Source organism: Montipora capricornis, chromosome 13 (genome assembly GCF_036669925.1).
Source record: "Montipora capricornis isolate CH-2021 chromosome 13, ASM3666992v2, whole genome shotgun sequence".
In the NCBI taxonomy this organism is placed as follows: Eukaryota; Metazoa; Cnidaria; class Anthozoa; order Scleractinia; family Acroporidae; genus Montipora; species Montipora capricornis.
Window position 1 is genome coordinate 25,262,061 of NC_090895.1, and position 20,000 is coordinate 25,282,060.

Below are 20,000 nucleotides of genomic sequence, written 5' to 3' on the forward strand. Positions count from 1 at the left end.
ACCATGCACTTGTGACGCGATGATTAATTAACGCTATGACGCTGGATGCGACATTTGTCTTGGAGTATTTCGCTAAGAATATCCATTTCATTTCCGAAATCGGTAACACTTTGTCTAGTAAAGTTAAAAGCTGAGAGCGATAAAAGTTATGACCAAGTAAATTAAAATCTTTTTTGTTGAGCGCGTTTTAAGGCTTTCGATTAGAGCTGGCTCTTTCCACCTGCCTCGTGCTGAACAACAACTCTCTGTCTTTTCCCCAGATCAGAACTCAAATGTAGAATCCAATGTTATAGCATATAAAATATGAACATCTTGATACCCGTTTGGAAACTCTTATGTCCGATAAGGTTATGTCTTTTATCGAAACGTTGACACTCCATGTTTATCTTTCCTTCTTTTTTTTTTCGGTGGCCGGAATTTTAAGCCAAATTGTCCCTAAACTTTGGATGCACCGGCATAACAAGCTAAAGTCACAGGCCCTTTATCTCAAACAAAAAATTATTTTATCCAGGATATACGGACGAAATATACAATCAACTTACTGGTCGTTTTCTTGACTGCAAATTTGCACCGTGAAAAGCCTCCTTCATTCTTACCCTTTTTTTAAAGACAATGTCATTAAAAATTTGCATAAAACGACAACCACTTTTCTTTTACAAATAAGTTAGTCTACTGTTTTTTTGCCCTTTTAATTAAGTTTACATCCGACCATCAAAGTTAAAGATGATCGAAAAAATCCACCACACACTGTCTGTCCTTCATCTCTCTGTATTCAGGAAGACTTGAAATCAGGACAAACGATTACTACTCATTTGTTCGACCGTGTCTTTCTTTTACTTTAATTTGGAGCCTTGTATTTATAGTAATTATTTTTTTATGAAATAAAAAGAAAAGAAAGAAAGTAACTTCATTTAAGTGTCAAATCTTGTAGTGCTAGAGTACTAATTGGGGACACTGTAAACTCAACTAAACAAATTAACGCAAATTGTGGCTTCCCCGTACGCACACCTGGCGTCCCGAGGAGTTTCAACAAATCCAGACGTCGTTGTTATTCGCAAAATAAATCAAATTATATATTTAGAGCTTGAGATGACAACTTAGTACCGCTTAACGGCGGCTCGAACACTACATAGAACACATCACACATGTGAAGTGCAAAACAACATGGCGGGAAGCACTACTCCCGACTCGGTTACCTAGCTAATTGGCGAAAATCGCAGACACTTAATCTATTACTGCAGGAGCCCGTCATGATTATTGCGGTACTGCAGTAACATGGCTCCCCAACTGGGTTTACAGTTGCAAAGTATGAAAACTTTAACTTGCATGTAAATAGGGCTTTAGAACAAAAAAATATACTAAGTTCGAGCCCATATAGACTCAAAAGATACTGTAAATATCTGTTCCAACATTAAACACCAACGGTGAGGTTTTTCCTTGGACGAACCCATTTGTGTATAACTTGTAACATTTGTAGATATTCTTCACGCCATCTCAGCCAGAATTCATTTGCACAAAATTGCATTCTTCTCCATCTTCTATGACAATAAACGTCAGGTCTTTGAAACTCTCCTGGAGGCGGTACCACTCGTTTCGGTTTCATAGTGGGAAGGTGGTTAGGCGTTAACGGCTCGGGTGCTTTTGCGTCAGACAGGTAGTCAACACTGAGAGGTCTTGAGTTGACGATACACTCCACCGTAACAAATGTTCGCGCAGTTTCATCATCGAGTTGGTTTCCAACTTTCATCAGCAGAGGTTCAAGAGCATGGCGCACCGTGCGAATGAAACGTTCCTACGGACCTCCCTTGTGACCACAATGTGGTGCATTGAACTTGAATTGGATCCACTCACATTTATTTCTCAACACGTTCTCTTGGAACTGGTCTTGATTCATGTCGGATAAGGTTGTTTTGAGCTCGTTTCGAGAACCAATGAAGTTGGCTCCTTGGTCGCTCCTCAGTTGTCTCACTGCGCCTCTGCGATTCATAAAACGACTTGTCCAGTGAATTGGCAGTCTCCAAATGAACACTCCTCGATCCCATACACCTAAACAGTACTCCATAACATTTGATATTATACTCCTCCTTTCCCTGACAATGAAAGGGCCAACAAAGTCAACAGCACTATAAGAAAATGTGGGTGCTGGGTTGAGTCGGTCTTTTGGAAGACAAGCCATTTTCTCTTCTTCTTCGGATTTACGTAGTCGGCTACACGTCACACAATTGAATATTGACCTGGCCACTCTTGACGAACCTTTAAGTATCCAATAGCCATTTTGGCGAAGCTCGTTTTGCGTCATCCCTCGACCCATGTGGTTTACTTTCAAGTGGTGGTGACGAATTAATAGTTCAGTCAAATGTCCCGTTCCCGGAATAATAACTGGATGCTTCGTATCTACTGACACATTTGCTCTTCTGATACGATCACCTACACGAATTAGACCATCTTGGTCCAGAAAAGGATCCAATTTGTAGAGCGAACCGGCTTTACGTAGCACTTGTCTTTTCTTTCTTGACTGATCTCTGCTTGTCTCTGCAGATGTGGCGTTCAGTAACGGTTGGCACAGATTTAAGCCCATCATTTACATAGAAATTCTTGCGTATGAATGTAGGTGCATCGGCACCGAATTCTTCTTCACCATTATCTGCTGCTCGTCTGATCCCAAAGAGCGCACAACCTGGGGAGCTGCTGGCGCCGAACAGGTGAGCTTTCATGCGGTACTCAGCTACCTCCTTTGACGGGTCTCTGTTCAGCCACCAAAAGAAACGCAATAGGTCTCTTTGTTCTTCCCAGACCACAAACGGATGGAACATGCCCCTTACGTCCGTCCTGAGGGCAACAGTTTCTTGGCGAAAACGACACAGGATCCCCAACAGATCATTCATAAATTGAGGACTTTGCAGCAGGTAGTCATTGAAGCTGACACCATTGTACTGCGCTGAACATTCAAATACTGCGCGTATCTGTCCTGGTTTCTTGGGATGGTAGACTCCTGTATAAGGATCATAGTTAACTTTGCTATCTTGTACCTCAAGACGATCAGCAGGGACTCTTTCTGCACAGTGAGAAGTTAGATTATTTATAAAGGTCTGGTAGTCTGTGAAGAACTTCGGATTCTTTTTGAATCTTGCATTCCGTTGGTTCCATCCTTTTACAGCAAGCTGACGGTTGTTGGCAAGACACACATTGTCAGACTTCAAGGGAAGTGGTATTTCGTACCGTCCATCAGATTGCTTCTTCACACCATTCTCCAGGATCCTCAGAAATCTCTCATCTACCACGGAATATGGTTTCTTCTTGTCACTTGTCTCAGCAAAGTCAGTCTCCAACACACGGACATTTTCTCTGGGTCAATGATCTCTTTAGCCTTTGTAGAGAATGCAAATCCGCTTGGAATTTCTGACACTTCGATTCTATTGCACACACCGTCTTCTCTATCCTCTCTGTTACTTGACTTGCAGACTCTTCCGATCACACACCAGCCAAGTGCGGTTCTCAGAGCATACTATTTCTCTCGGCCGGATAGCCTTTGGACAATTGTTACCAATCAAGATAAAGATCTCTGCGTCTGGATGGTATGGTGCTAATCTGTTAGCAACACTATTCAGATGTTCCCATTCTCTCGCAACTTCAAGCTTTGGAATTTTTGACCGATTGGCTGAAACATCTCCTCGGCTGAAGGCCACTGCCTTCTTTACAACACTCTCTGCGGTAATCCAGGACTTCCAATCCGCGGATCTTACTGATTTTCACTCTTGCGTTCTGCTCTTGCATTGTCGTCAACAGGAGTGCAGTTGATGGACCCTCCAGATTGAACCATTTGCTCAAAGTCTGGGACACAAAGCCGACATTTGAATTGTCGTCAAGGACTGCATACTGCAAGATTTCTTTTACTGACTGGCCCACTGGCCTGATTGATACTGGTACAAGCAAGGTACGATAAGATCGACCACCTTGGTCAGGAAGCATACATGCTCTCACACAATTGGAAACGACGACATCGACTTGTGATTGTCCCTTTTGAAGGCAGGTGGGGTGCATCCCTGAGCACGTTTTACACTTGGACCTTTCTTTGCAATCTTTCACTTGATGACTCTTACTGATTGCACAGCCCATGCACAAACGTTCATGAAAGAAAAGGTCTCTCCTTTCGCTGAATGGCTTCTTGCAGAAATATTGACAGTCATCTAACTTATGTCCTTGACCACAGAACAGACATTTGCTTGAGTCAGTTGGACAAGAACGCTTTTGCTTGTTTGGCTCCTCGGGGTTCGGTTCATGGTTGATGCCACTCTTGCCAGATGTAGACAGGGAACTAGCCATGTTCTTCTCATACTTTGGTTTCTGATTCCTTACAGGCGTTTGTGTGGTTGATGTGATCATGCCTTCAAGTTCCGGAATATTTCCTCTTTTTACTGCCTCCCTGACAAATCCAGCAAACTTGAGAAAGGAAGGATAACTGGCTTCACCATTAGCGTGCCTCCATAGTTTAAATACCTTTCTCCACTTGACTTCCAGATAGTAGGTTAGTTTGGCTAACAATTTCACCTTTTTCTTTGGATACTCTAAAATGGAAAGTCTTGGAATAGTTTCGCTTGCTGCTAAAACCTTATCCAGTAGGTCTGAAAACTCTCTCAGGCCAGAAGTATCCCTTGGAATTATCTTGATCCATTTCTAAAGCTGGTTAAATTAATAAAAGCTGTACGGACAACATTGCAATTTCCATACCTCTCCTCTAACACAGATCTGGCCTTCTGGTATGCATCTTCTGTTCCATCAGAAGATAATGTTCCACAACTTGCTTTGGTTTTCCTGCTACATGCTGATTAAAAAGGTTTAACTAGATATCATGTTCAATAGGCCTGGAATTCACTAGGGCATTAAAGGCACTTTCCCATACAGAATATTGTAGAGGGTCACCACTGAATACAGAGATTGAATGCTTAGGCAAGAGTCCCGAGACAAACAGCTGTTTTCTCACAGGACGTTGTTTCAAATTTGCTCGGTTAGTTTGCCCATGCACCTTTCCAATGAGGAAGCTACCCTTTCCTAACCTTCACCGACGGAGTGTCCTTGACTCTGGGATGAACCGACTGGTAAACAGGTGTAGTGACAGCTGACATGATTGGTGAGGGACCAATGACGGAATAATTTCTTGCTGGAGGGATAGTTTAAACGTTAGGTAATTCTCCTTGAGTAGGGTAACCAAGCTCAGGTTCAAGGTAATGACCGGCATATACAGTCTGTGTTACAGCTCCTGGAGGGAATGAAGGTGCCGGGGCTCGCAAACTACATGTTGTAGACTTAGGTGTAGATGTGGTAGTCAGAACTGGTGCTTGGGAAGCTTTAAGGATGGACTGCTGTCTTACCCACACTGGTACTTGTAGTCACAGTTTCTTTTGTGAACTAAAGTCTGTTTTGTCAGTTTTTCCTGTGATTTTTCAAACTGAAAAACTTTAATTCTAGAAATGCGAACCTTAGTTGATGTAATCAGCTTTGCACCGTATGTTTAAACAAAAATTTCTTTTTGACCAATCCAGGCAGAGATTTAGGATTCCTCATGTAATGGAAACAAATAGTTCCCAGTTCAATTTGTTGTTTCAATTCCTAGGCAAAAGTTCATCTTGTTTGTATTTGCAGTACAGAGAATCATTTATTGGAAAGTGAAAGCGAAATTGCAGAAACGAAGGAAAGTTATCGGTTCCTCCCGATATACTGTATACAGGTATCCGGTTTAATTAAATCCTCGTTAAAATGAGGTTGAGGTTGACAACATCATGAACGCTTCAGTGTATTGAAGTGATATTTACAAGGGCTTGAAAGGAAAAAAGTTGATCCTCCACTTGTCTGAAGCAAATTTAGGTTTGACGAGCACTTTTAAAAAAGCTAAACTAAGTGAAAATACAGTGTAACGTTGACATTTTAAAGAGAAGCTAAAATAGCGAAAGCCAGAGAAAAACCTATTTACAGCCTATTTGATTACGTATTTCATTCTTTCATTTGTTAATTGAATTGCTGATTTCATTTGGTACAATATGGGTCTTGTAATGTTATTTGGTTGTTCTTATTGTATTATTGGTATTATTTTTATCTTGTGGTTGTATTTTAAATATATATAATAACCATAATTACATGCCATATACGCTGGTCTAAGTCCCAAGACTTGTGGTAGCAGATAAAAAGAAAAAAAAGGTAAAAGTAGTCCCTGGACAGGATTTGAACACGGAGCTTCGACTTATAAGAACAGCTTCTATTCACTACACCACGATGAACAAGTTACAAAGTTTCTTCAATGTTTGTTACTTGTTGCCTGACATCTAGAATAGGCTCACTATAATTCAATGTTTAAGCCTAAGCACTGATTTCAAAATCAAAATGGTGAGCTTTGTTTTAAGTGTGGCCTGACCTTTCTCGTTAGTATTTAGCGAGTGTTAGCGCACGTTTACGTCCCCGTCTTATGACAAATAAATTAGATTATTGTGTTTAAAAATTCTATCGAAGCAAGCGGCGACTCGGTCCTTTAGTGATTAGGGGCGGTGACAGGTAAGCTATTAATCGTAGGTTCGAGTCCCGAGTCCCGAGTCCCGAGTCCGGATATCTAGGTTGAATTTTAAAAGAAAATTGTTTAATTCCCAGAATTCCTTTCCAACTGTCAGTGTCATGAAATAATGATAATCGTACATTCAAAGCCGGTTGATACTATATGATTATCGTAATAGCAGTGTCGAGAATGAGTTGCGTCGTTAATAGCTTCGGACCGAGGTTCATAGTTGTGTACTGAGTTACCTGGCCTGTGCGTAGAACAGGGGGGCTGGTGTTGATCTTGTCAAGTGCAATTTGGTATAAATAAGCAAGAGTATATTTTTTGCAGACTCAGTAACAATATTGAACGAGAGCGTTTGCCCAATTTCTAATCCACAATCAAAACGCATGATACAGTAATTGCACTCCCCTCCCCAACTCACATTGTATGGATGTAACTCTAAATTTGCGTTTTTCAATGAAGACCCATACGCTGCTGACGCAGACTTAACGAGGCATCGCTATATTGCTGTATCTCCAAGCTCCCTTCTATCGCGTTCCGGAATACCTGCCTCGATCTGGCGGAAAACTCATGCGATTCGCCAATTTTCTTTACCTTGACTTTATTTCCCAGACGCCAAGACCAAGACGACAATCTCTCATGCCACCAATTCCGTCCGCAAGAAGTTCGGCTTCGTCAAAAAAAAGTTCTTCGTCCAGCGGGACAGAAGGGTATCACCCAAATACGCCACAGAGCAGGAACGAAGAGGGCTATGGAATGGAGACTGGACTGCACGTTATTGGGGAAACCGGATACCTGGAGTCAAATTCAAGAAACAAAAGTGATGCTGAAAAATTGAGTGATACTGGGTTTGATCTTTATACTCTGGGGGACAGAAATAAACTTCCGAAAATTCTAAGACCCAAGAAAAAAGGAAAAGGAAAGAAACGAAAGAAGATGAAAGATGACCAAGACAATGAAAGTGAAAAGGAACTGAAAAATAATCAGCTCGAATCATCATCAACAGACCAGTCTTCCCCAGGCGAAAACGATGAAGATTATTATAATAGATATGGGTTGGACCCAAGGCATCGATTCAGTAAGTTCATGAAGAAGATTCAGTTAAATCTGCCAAAAGTTGTTGTTTTTTTTCCTAAGAACAGAATTTGGCGTCAAAGCAAGGATCTTTGATTGATTGATTGAGTGAGTGAGTGAGTGAGTGATTGATTGATTGATTGCAATTGATTGATTGATTGAGTGAGTGAGTGAGTGAGTGAGTGAGTGATTGATTGATTGATTGCAATTGATTGATTGATAAGGCAGCCTCTCTAGACAAACCATATCTTAAACGTATCCCTCAAGGCAGTCACGAAAGGCAAGAACAAGAATTTGGCACCAAAGCAAGGATCTTTGATTAATTGATTGATTGATTGATTGATTGATTGAGTGAGTGAGTGAGAGAGTGAGAGAGTGAGTGAGTGAGTGAGTGAGTGAGTGATTGATTGATTGATTGATTGATTGATTGATTGATTGCAATTGATTGATTGATATGGCAGCCTCTCTAGACAAACCATATCTTAAACGTATCTTATTCTCTCAAGGCAGTCATGAAAGGCAATTTATTATTATTATTATTTTGTCTTTTTGTGGCTTGCATTGGTCATGGAGATTTTTTTGTCTTTATAAAGATTTTGTCATTTCTCTGTTGTCTTATCTCATTTTCTTTTCAGATTTGGAGATGACCCGACCGTTTACCTATTCATACTTTCCAAAAATTTATGTTGCCAAGAAAAACGGCTCAAAAAAGGGGAAGAATAACGATAAGCTGAGGAAAATATCCAAGACTGTAACGCGGCAAAACTCGCCGTGAATTAATATCCATATATGGCGGTGCTGGCGTCGGTTTGGCATGGTGAAGAAGGAAAAGTGAACTCTGGCTAAAGAGAATGGAGGTCACCCAAAAGGAATTCAAAGATAAATCACTTCTAGTTCAATACAACTGTACATCTATTCAAAGATTTTAAAGCTATATTTCAGTGACTTATACGTCCGTTAGGCGCCAGTCGTCTCGTTGTGCGAAGATAACAGGACGATTTTCGATTTCTTAGTAAGTAAGTATAAGCACTTTATTTTCGATTGTTTAGTGAGGGTAACACGAAATAGCTAATAGCTTATAAACTTGTGGCCCTCAAATGAATAGTAGGAATAAATTACAAAAATACAAGTATCTAAAAACTATAACTACATATATATAAAAGTCCGACTATAAAATGTAATGATACAAGCTTCCTCTAGCACAGTGCTCGTAATCGGAAGGTCAGAGGTTCCACTCATGTTCGATTATCCGAGTATCATTCTGAATCATCAACGAGGAGAGTTGAAAGGATGTAATTTTCGTCGATATGGTGACTCGGGGACACTCGGAAAACATCCGAGTGCTCCTTTGCAAGAGTCGACGGTGAACTCTCGACCTTCCAATAATTTGTTCGGGAGCTCCACTGCTGAGCTATAGGAGACTGGGAGCGAAGTTCACCCGACGTCACGGTGGCCGGCCTTGTTGATGGAAGGAACAACAGCGAATAATTCTTTTGGAAATTTAAATTTCATTATATTATTATGCACAATTGAGCTACATTATTTTTATTTGTTTTGGTACCAACATGGCCGTCTTATCACGGGAGTGCAAGAATATTGCGAGGAATAACATTGTGGAGATTGTGCAACATCTCATTCAGTTATGAAGGCCATGGCAAATGTTCACCTCATTATTTCGTGAACGAAAGGACGTAGTTTTTTTTCTATGGTGACCGAAGAATTCGTCTGGCAATACTCGAGACTAACGAGAAAGTGCCACTCTTGACTGAGCCATCTAATGGTTAGAATATCTTGTATTCCGAGATAAATTAAGGAGGATACGTAGGCCCCCTCTACACAAAACGTTGATTTTCAAACTATCTGATACGTAAGAGAGCCCACGTAACAGTTTAAATCTGTGAAAGTAGGCAATTAGATAGCAACTTACAAATAAAATTACGTCCAGAATTATTAAACTTACCGATATAAACACTAACTTATTATCTGCAATGCTGTGTAACGATCTATCCACGAACTTAGATGCATGCCCAATTTTTATATCTAACACGAAATGTCCTGTGAAGGCTAAGACTACCTAATTTTGACTTTACTACCCAATCAGACACAACACAACTAACTCAATCACATCACAACTGCGTAGATACTTGTTCATGTAGGACAGCAAGCGCCACAAGCCGGTTTATTTTGTTTGCCATATGAATACAAGGTCCGCTCCCACATAGCAATATGTTAGCATACTTGGTGGTACTGATCTACTAAAAACTTGTTACAGGAAAAGTGCACTGGGCACTGCCGGATACGAAAACCCCAAACCCTTCAGGAATAAGGGAACGTATTCTCCAAACCCTATGGAAGTGCCACTACCCTATGGAGGCTAAGGGAAAAAGTGAACAAAAAAATAGGCGAAGAAATCTTAACCTAGACTGATTCAAATTCCTAACGGTTCACTACTCGTACGACAAATTACCCATAATCCCCACCAGACAACCGGACCCAGTCCTCTTGTCCGTGCCGGCAAAATATTTTGCAGGCTACAACTGTCAGAAATAGCATTTGTTCTTTGGCCATTTCAACTTAATCAAAAACATAAAACAAACAGCGGTTACAAACATAATGATAAAGCGCATTTTACTTTTGACTTGACGTTGGCAGTCAAAAAATCTGGCTTTATCAAATGGTCAGTTTTCACTGCTATCTATTTGTCTTACTATTTTTATCTTATTCTCTTTAGTTCCAGTCTTCTTAATCTTATATATACCATATTTGAATTTGTTCAACCGTCAATTCTGACGATGTATGTTGTAGCATACGAAACGTTAAGTCAAAAGTAAAATGCGCTTTATCATTATGTTTGTAACCGCTGTTTGTTTTATGTTTTTGATTAAAAGCGATAGCATTTCGTTCAGCGGCCATTGAATATTTACGTGGTAAAGACTGGATCTGAATTTGTGATGTCATCGGATTTGAAAATATCCGGATTCGACCGTCCACATAATTCCAAATTCTTTGCGTATTCAATACTTTCCACTCTGGAAACAAGTTCTTTTACCTTTTGAAGTAGCATGATGCATGATTTCTTTGAGCAAGCTCTTATGTGAATAAAATAAAATGCAAACAATGACCTCAGAAAAGATTCCTTTGTCGATTCGAGGGATATCGATTTTTCGCGTGAAATTTAACGCTTGTTCCAGCATAAGCGTTGCCTTTATCTGCGCCAAAGGTAGGACATGAGATGACGACTTGAATGGTTCCAGGCCATTGCTCTGCATAATCGAATTGCAAGGGGATATTAAATAACAGAAGGAAGTTTAATTTGCCCCCCCCCCCCCTGACCTGCTGCTTTCTAATACAACTGGTATTCTGCAAAAAAAAAACGTCACCTGTCAGCTACGCCATTCCTTTGTGATGCACCCCCCCCCCCCTAAGGAAAATCGTAGATCCATCCCTGATAGAAAGCCATTAACAGTAACTAATGTATGAACAGTGATGTCTGTGGAGAGGTTTCTACTGCCAACGTCCTATTTTAGTGTTGGTCAAGGTTTCTTTTATTTTTCAATGCAAGCCATAACAATCATTTCCCAAACCCTCAAATTCTTGGTTTTCACGTCACGCAAGTATCACCCAAAGAAAAAAGTAAAATCGCTTACCAGTCAAGAAAAATGAGATGTTGTAGAAGGGTGATAAATAAAAAGCGTGTCAAAGTTTGTGGGATATTCCAAATTCGAAATATTCGGCAAAGAGTACCACTCAAAATTATAGTGCTTAGTGGATTAGATAATCCACTCTTGGTGGAGACTCAATGTTGGTATCCCTCAGAGGGAAATCAATATGGCGGCCGGAAACAAATGGGAACATCTGGAGTTTTCTTCAACTCTCTCAAAACATTTTTTCTCTCAGTTAAACTTGAAAACATTCGCATAGCCACTTCTCTTAACATGTTGGTTTAGTATTGAGAACTCGAAAACAGAAGGCGAATCGATATTTTCGTGTACGTGACATTTTTCCAGATGTCACGCATTGTAAAAAATTAGACTGCTCTATTTTCAAAACAAAGCATGCTACCGAGCTGAAAACAGGCCAGCAGATATATCTTTAAAATGTCTTTTACTTGATGAAGGTAAAAACTCAAAATTTTAAATTTTGATTTTTTTTTTTACGTCACGTGAAGCTGTGTTGTTTTTATTGCGTGACTTGTATTAGATGTCACGAGACCTTGCGCGCCGTCTCGCAAATCCCGAGGAAGCCTGGGTGCCAGGACAATATTATTGTCAATCAAAATGGCGTCCACTCCGGCAACTAGCGAGGTCGACCCAGAAGAAGACACGGGGACAATGCGATTTGATGTAGAAAAGACAGGAAGGGCTGCCGAATATCCGGACTTTGCAATCATTTGGTCATTTTTGCAGAACTTTAAGCACCTTTTGCATTTTCCTGACCTTTCGTTAGACGATCTGGAGGATGGATTCAACAGCCATTCGTCTGAAAACGGTAAATATCGTAATTGATCGCATGGCGAGCAATAAGTATTTTAGTTACCTGCGACGATCGCCAGTCATTTGAGCAAAAAAATGGCAAATGCCTATGTAACCTTCCTACGGTTGGCCTTTTCATGCAGTTTTCAGGCTTGTAGGTTTTCACGGAATGATGTGATCGGCGAATGATGTATACGCGATCATACAGGTCTCTATGTTTTCAGCGCACGAACAAAGGTTATTATGCCATGCGAAACAGCTGCGCGCTTTCATCTCGCTTTTTCCGCCCAGTTTGTCTCAGACGCTAGCGCTTTCAGTGTAGGAAATTGTTAAAAGTCGCTGTATTATATGAATTTTTCACGATAAAAAACGCGTTTTGCGGAATCTTTGCCATTTGAGTAGCAATGTTTGAACGTGTCAGATCTGCTGTCTTTTGTGGCGCGATCTGACCATACAGTAGCTTGGATAAAGGTACGATTTGGTGCGGCGGTGCAGTGATCTATTTTCCGACCCACAGAGAGTTGAGATCGTCCCTTTTTTCGTCGTTTTGAAAAATTTAGTCTTAACTAGTTGATGTTTAATTTAACTTGCGCATTTATGGTTCAGAGCTTTGTACCATGTGCTCTGAGCTTACACCATATTATGATTTAACTTACAATTGCTTGTGCTCACAAGAATTTTACACTTGAAATTCAAGTGTATGACCTGCAGAACAACGCAAAATTGCCGCGAGGATGGTCCATCTCTAAGCACATTTTTTTATTCTTATGAAAGATCTTTTATTAGTCTTATTGTTATTTTATTTGTTAATCTAAGCGTAATTCAGGTTTTAGTTGCAAAGTTTTAGACAATAAAGTTCAGGTATAGAGCTATCCATTGATCTATCTACCTCATGCTAACCTTCCTTTCAAATCCTAAATTAATGTAAAATTTGGATATCTACTCTAATCAAGCTGATCAAAGACAGCATATTATCGCAGTGATGCCTAACAGCAACTGACACGGTACCAGGTCTGATCATTCCATGGTCATATCATACCCCTGTACATTGTATAGTCAGTTCGTTCCATTTTAACTTGTTCTGGCAACTACATGTGAACACCGAGCAGGAAATCTTTCTTTAGTTTTCCATCAAATAAATGGAATGGTCTAACTACAATACATTGTGGAATGATCTGACTGTTTTTGTGGAATAAAGTACATGTAACTAATATTATTGACCATGGAATGATCTGACCACTGACACAAATATGAAAATTTGAATCCTGTAACCAAGCCGTGTATCAACATTGTTTTGGGTGATTTTTTCTTTGGTTGGTGTCTCATATATTCAGCTTTTTTTTGTCACAGGTTAAGCAGTCAAATGCTGCTGTCACAACCCCACTGGCTTAATATACTCATGACTTGGCATGCTCATTAGGCTCATTGTTGCTTTAAGTTCAAGTTAAACAGTTTTTTTTGCCTGATAGTTTTTTATGTCCAACAGTAAAGCAGCTATCCATTTTATCTACAAAAGGATCCATTTATTCCTCTATCTTTCTAGCCCTTATGATTATCTCACGTGGGCTGGCCTGGATGTAGAGGTTGTTAACCCACTGAGGTGTAAAATCGTCTGGCGTTAGACAGAGTAAAATCTATTAATTTTCACCCCTAGGAATCAATAGGTTAAAGGGGATATAGTTATTTAGTAGATGTAGAGGGTGTTTAAACCCATTAACGCCTGGCAAGAGGCTCTGCCAAGGTAAATTCTGACAGACACTATGGCCTAAAAAGTAGCGACAGCACTTAAAGTGAAATCGTGACAAACGACATCCTTTCTTTAAATTTCTGACAGCAACAGTCACATCAATGTGAAACATTGACATTGACAAATCACCGACACAAGAGCTTTTAAAGTTCAGACAAGTGACACAGGGACCCCCCCCCCCCCCTGCCCCCTCCTGGCAGGGCCTCTATTAACACCATCCAGGTTCACTCAAAGACTACATCCCCATTAAGCCTTTACCTCCCAGTAGCCGCTTATAAATAGACTTTATTCTGTCTAACGCCAGACAAGTTTACTCATGAATGGGGCGCTCCTCAGGCCGTAAAGTCTCAGTTAATGAATAAAGGGGACATTTTGAGTAGATGTACAATGTAGAGGTTATTAATAACTTTTTCGTTGAAAGAAAAAAGGTCTAAAATTTAGAGTACAAAATTCTTTTTTGCTTTTATTCATCAGCTTACAATAATAATAATAGACCATTTGCGAGTTGATGTCTGGTAATTATTTCTACTTTAAATATGAATGACAAGTAACCTTCATGAGAAAAACTTCGCACTTAGACTCGGTTTGATTAGAGGAGGCAGACATGAACTCAGAAATGGCCGATTCATTATTACATGGATAACTTTAACTTTTTTAGGTAATGTTGAGTTGATAGAAGAATTATACAAGAAGCTTTTAAGAAGATTAGGATTCTCTGTAAACCCAGAGAAATGGGAAAAGTCATTGTTGAAGGTAGGTTGTCAGAATTAACCTCTGGAAAATCTTTTTGGGGAGGGATTATCGTGCAATTGTTTCTTTAAATTGTTGTATTTTCTTTGCAAACGGACGAGTCTGGCCGGCCAGTTCTGACAAAAGGAAAGTGCCCTAAATGTATAATAAACCATGATGGCTAAGCCAATCAAAACTCTAGAATTGCGTTGTCCAATGATCTAGTTTTCAACAAAATAAATTATTACTTTCGCACCTGTTGAATATGAGGCTGGTTATAGCCAACTCTGCACTACACACGCTTGTGGAATAATAATAATTATTGTTAAATAGCCTACATTTGTTGATAAGAATCAACCTGTACATAGCTTGTAGAAATGAATAATGACAGTTGTTATTCATTTTAACCTTATCATGAACAAATACAGTAAAGGTTATAAATGAATGAATGAACTTGGTAGAACTAGGCCATAGGTTTGATTCCTGCAAGGAGCAGTTGGCTGTGTTAAATATTCTGCAGTCATCTTTGATAAGTACATCTTATTCCAAACAGATCCCCCTGAGGACAAAGGTTTCCTACAGATATTGCCTCTTTGTTTCAGGTTGTTAAAGGACAACGCTTATTCTGTACTTGGGATTTGGAGCATTTTGGTTATGAAAAACTTAAAGTTTCATCCAAGCTGGAGCTTTTTAAGGTTTCAATAATTTCTGATAGATAATAATAATTATTATATTTGGATCAGAATCACTGTGCTCATTTTATTCTAGTTGTGAAGTTTTACAAAAGAGGACATTTTAATATTCTGCTGTTTTGTAATCTTCAATCGTTGTTAGTTTCAATTATTAATTTGTTTACTATTCCAACTGGGCCTACATTGATGGCAGTAATTTTTAAAATTACTAGTGTTGTTATTATTTTAATTAATAATAATTATAATAACAATAATAATAGAGTGGTTTTCAATTGAGTGTCGAAAGTAATTAGTGAATTACTTTGGTTTATGTACTTCACTCAGTGATTGGTTCAAAGTTCTCGCGCCATTTTTTCAACCAATCAGAAGTGAAACCAAAACCAATCGTGGCTTGCGCGTGCACATTTTCCCGCGCTTTGTGTCGGCTACGTGTAATTGCTTCGAGTTTTGATTGGTTTACTGGATTGTCTCCGTCCTTTTTGATTGGCCGTAGTAATTACTTTGGTTTTGGTTTTACGACACTCATTTGAAAACCGCTCTAATAATAATAATAATAATAATAATAAATAATAATAACAATTTTTATTATCATTATTATTATTATTATTAATTATTATTAAAACTACAACACTGGTATGCATGATTACAGGATAGTAACACTGTTGCTATTTCCAATCTTTAATCTGTAGCTATTGCTAGAATCCCAGTTTGACCAGAACGACAAACTCAAGAGCTCTGTAAATAAGGGTTTTGAAGCTGAAGGTCTTCGCATGCAGCCTATTGGACGAGATCTTGATGGGTTTATTTACTGGTATCATGAGGTACAAAGTCATAACTTGAAAATTTTTTGTGTCTAGATTTTAATTTCTTTCAGATAAAGTATGTGGTTATTTCTCTTAAATGCAAGTGAAAGTTCCATCATTCATCTTTAGGACAAGTCTAATAGTGTGCGACTCTATACCACTGAAGAGGATGAGGTGAACTGTGAATCTTGGAGACTGCTGGCTGGGTAATGGAATCTCTTTGGTGTTTTTGCATTTAAATGCCAGTACAACTGTAGTAGAAGACTTTTTCCATGTTTGCCTGATCTAAACACAAGGGGGCTGAGAGAATATGAGAGACAGTTCTGCAAACCTAAGACACAGTCAAGGGTTTGCATAACTTTCAAGAATTCTTCCCCCCCCCCCACCCCCCTCGTGTTTAGATCAGACCATGCAAACAGTCATGGGAAAAGTCTTGTAATGATTTTATTCTGAATCAGTACCTTCCTCTGGGAAAGCAGACACCATGACGTGACAACCATGCTTACTTTTATTCACCTAAAGCGAGGTGAATATCGATGAACAATCATTCCATCATTGTATTATAATAATTATTATAGTATTAAGGGTTAATTGTTATTAATTAAAAATTGTTATTATTATTATTATTATTCAAAGTTGGATAATTTAATTTTCTCTGTATTTTCCACAAAGCGAAACTGAGGAACTTTCTGCAGTTGTTGAATTTCTTGAGTCCAAGTCTGAAGTCAACCCCAAGGAAATTGCTCTTGCAAAGAGAGAGGAAATGAAAAAGAAGGGAAAGATCAAAAGCCCAGGGAAAAAGAAAGGAAAAAAAGGTAAGCAAGTATTAGATCAGTTTTTACATAGAGCCAAGGTAGCCATTTTGATGTGCCAAACTAAGCAGTATAGTATTTCTTTGTATTTTGTTCATGCAAACTAGGTTAGTGAGTCTAATTATTAACTCATAAACGAAATAATATTTTTTTGGCTGCTATTTATGCATTAATTAAATTTTTGGTCTATGTTCTTGCAAACCAACCCTTTTGGTATTGAAATTTATTCTTGAATGCAAACACCCTTTCTTTTTTTTTTTTTTTTTTTTTTTTGAAGAAAAAAAAAACAGGGTCTCTGATTGCAATTCCCTGCTCCTACATGTACTGTGTGTGTGTGCATGCCTCACAGATGCTTTTGGAAAGACTTTTTTTGAGCTGCTTCATCTTCACCACTCGGTTCTCTGCCCTCAGGCTGGCAGTTAATCAATTCACCTGGCAACTTGAATTTTAGTGAAAGTCTAAGAAAGAAGTGCCTTCTGTTTCGACATTAAAAACTGAATGAACGGTTGATTCTTTTTTTCGCAGCCAAAAGAAAGGAATCCAATGGAGATGATGATGACTTTGACGATGATAATCCTTGTGCGAGGTGTTTTTCCAATGCCAGCCCTGAAAAGGTGAGTTTATGATAACAATACTAAGCGCAAAATACATACATTTGAATGTTCCTTGTGTACATGTTGACCACACAACAACAACATGAACTGCATCCCCTATATACTTTTCAAACGGATTTTGTTTTTCATTTAAACAAAGTTTGGTAACAATTAAAATTAACAACAACTTTGTCCACTCAAAAACCACCAGTACTGTATGTCCATGGTGGGGGAGGGGGAAGTACAATTGTATCCCCCTGCTCTCTGTGGAAATATCTTGCAAACTTCCAGAATTGAAGTGTGGAAAACTGTGTTCGCATCACATGGATTGTACTTTCAGTTTACATTTCACTCTACTCATGACTACAATCTGTGCTTCAGCCTGGCTTGACTTCAGGTTACATCAACTTCAAAACACAACCTGAAGGCTTATGGATCTTAAATGTCGTTGCCGGAACACATAGATCTCTGATCTTGAATCAAAGCTTTTGATGGTCTCTCCATATTATCGTTGACCAAACCAAACCTTACGCTGTTGTAGATACTGCTTTGTGACAAGTGTGACGCAGCCTACCACACGGCTTGCCTTCGTCCTCCTCTTCTGACTGTGCCACAGGGAGACTGGTTCTGCCCTTTCTGTCAACAGGTATCTTCAAATAACTTGTTGTGCTTGTATTCAGTTGTCAATCATAGTAATGTGACATTTAAATAAGATCCTCAAGTCGAGTCTAGTTTTAAAATTGAGGACTCTCTGAGAGTTATAAAAGACTGAATCGACGAGCTAGATTCATAAATACAATGCCAACAAATCTAGCTAATCTGTACATACAGGTATTTATTTTTCGATGGTAACGATAAACGGAAAAAATCTGAATGTTCCTTTGTAGGAATCGAACCTACGACCATTCGATTACTGGTTCGCATTCTGTTCCACTGAGCTATAAGAGACTCGTGAGCTATTCGGATTTTTTTCCGAGTCTCCCCAAGTCACCAACGGAAAGTGAAAACGAACGAAATGATATATGAAATGAATCATACATTGAACTGCGGATATGAAATCAACGTTAGAGCGTTCCACCGGCATCGCGAGGTCACGATTTCAAGCCCCGTTGAAGTCCTGAATTTTTCAGGCTTCTCTACGCAAGTGCTAAAATTGTGTTCATAACTGCGAGGATCATAGCTTCACTTGATTACATACAGTGCATCCGCAGTTCAATATAGGATTAATTTCATATATCATTTCGTTCGTTGATTAATTCATCACGGGAAAATTAGAACCCACAAATGAACAGTTCCCAACATCAGTGGCTTCATAGCTCAGTTGGTTAGAGCGTCGCACCGGCATCGTGAGATCACGGGTTCAAACCCCTTTGAAGTCCTGAAATTTTCAGGCTTCTCAATTCCAAAATTGCGTTCATGAGTGTGAGGATCATAGCTTTACTGGAAAATAAAAACCTCTTCAAGTTAACGGATGTCAAAGTATGACAATCAAACGACACTATTTAGATAACCTTGTTTCAACGTTATGTCTGTTTTTCATTTTCTTCTTTAGCTGGTTTTGTTGGAGAACCTCAGAGAAAAGAAAACACGCTTAGCGGCTCGGATGAAGTTAAGACAAAGACAAGCCAAAAGGTGATTTCCTATCTAAAGCTTAAAGCTGACTTCCCGGCCGGTCGGAACTCTGGGGTATTTTAATTGAGTTGAAACTGTTGCTTTCCGAGTTCATGTCTGCCTCCTCTTCAAAGCGAGTCTAAGGGGGAAATTTTGCGATGAAAATTAGTTCTCATTAGTAGAAGTATTTACCATAGCAAGAACTTCGCACGTAGACTCGCTGTGAAGAGGAGGAAGGCATGATCTCGAAAATGGCTTAAGAAGTCTGCAAAAAATGATGGTAAACCGTTTGGCCTTTTTCAAGTCAATAATATTGTTTCAAAAAAGCAGCGCAGTCCTTTAAGGAACGTTGTTCGGAGAGAATAGGGACTTTGAGACCTACGACAGTTACGTCAACATTCATGTCATTTTATAAAGGAGGAAATCGTGCTGCACGTGCGGCACGCTTTTGAGCACATCCTCGTGCGGTACACTGCGTAAGAACGACGCGAAATCACCAAATTTGAGGTTTTAACGAAAACGCGAACGTACAAATGTGAATCTTTCATTCTTTATTTTTACTCTGAAACCGCTCGTACCAATTTGGTTTTAGGATACTTCGTCCACTTTGTACAACGCGAACGAGATGGACTAATCCCGAACTCACGATAGTGCAAGGTTATATTTTGAGGTGACGTTTTCGTCGCGGTCGCCGTCGCGGTCGCTGTCGTAGATCTTAAAGTCTCTAGTCCCCAATAGCGCACGGAGTTTGCGCTCACGGTCTGGTATTTCTTATTATTCAAGGTGGACCTATTAACGGGGATCCGTGCGATCAAGGATATTATTTTTCTCATGCCAAAGGATACCAAATTTTTGCACCAACAAACTGTAAGCAATCCCCCTTTTGTCAGTCGGACGTTTTGCAAGGCGAGGTTGATTAAAGA

At 39.4% G+C, this 20,000-nt stretch overlaps 3 protein-coding genes across 3 annotated transcripts in view; 2 read left to right on the forward strand and 1 right to left on the reverse strand.

Moving 5' to 3' along the window:
• The window catches only part of LOC138029335 (allatostatin-A receptor-like), a 4,331-nt gene extending 3,645 nt beyond the window's left edge, over window positions 1-686 (reverse strand). The window contains exon 1 of the mRNA XM_068877070.1: window positions 543-686. The gene's annotated coding sequence lies outside the window, so the exon portion shown is untranslated. The remainder of the gene's footprint in view (window positions 1-542) is intronic.
• The window catches only part of LOC138029337 (uncharacterized), a 41,279-nt gene extending 31,696 nt beyond the window's left edge, over window positions 1-9,583 (forward strand). Inside the window, exons 7-8 of the mRNA XM_068877072.1 lie at window positions 7,157-7,622; window positions 8,254-9,583. Coding sequence (XP_068733173.1) covers window positions 7,157-7,622; window positions 8,254-8,393 — 606 coding nt within the window. The 3' untranslated portion in view covers window positions 8,394-9,583. The remainder of the gene's footprint in view (window positions 1-7,156; window positions 7,623-8,253) is intronic.
• A 2,312-nt stretch (window positions 9,584-11,895) lies between these two features.
• Window positions 11,896-20,000, forward strand: part of LOC138030224 (uncharacterized) — a 19,712-nt gene continuing 11,607 nt past the window's right edge. The window contains exons 1-9 of the mRNA XM_068878109.1: window positions 11,896-12,106; window positions 14,496-14,590; window positions 15,169-15,261; window positions 15,948-16,079; window positions 16,191-16,267; window positions 16,734-16,876; window positions 17,399-17,487; window positions 18,008-18,112; window positions 19,019-19,098. Of these exons, the coding sequence (XP_068734210.1) occupies window positions 11,896-12,106; window positions 14,496-14,590; window positions 15,169-15,261; window positions 15,948-16,079; window positions 16,191-16,267; window positions 16,734-16,876; window positions 17,399-17,487; window positions 18,008-18,112; window positions 19,019-19,098 (1,025 nt within the window). The remainder of the gene's footprint in view (window positions 12,107-14,495; window positions 14,591-15,168; window positions 15,262-15,947; window positions 16,080-16,190; window positions 16,268-16,733; window positions 16,877-17,398; window positions 17,488-18,007; window positions 18,113-19,018; window positions 19,099-20,000) is intronic.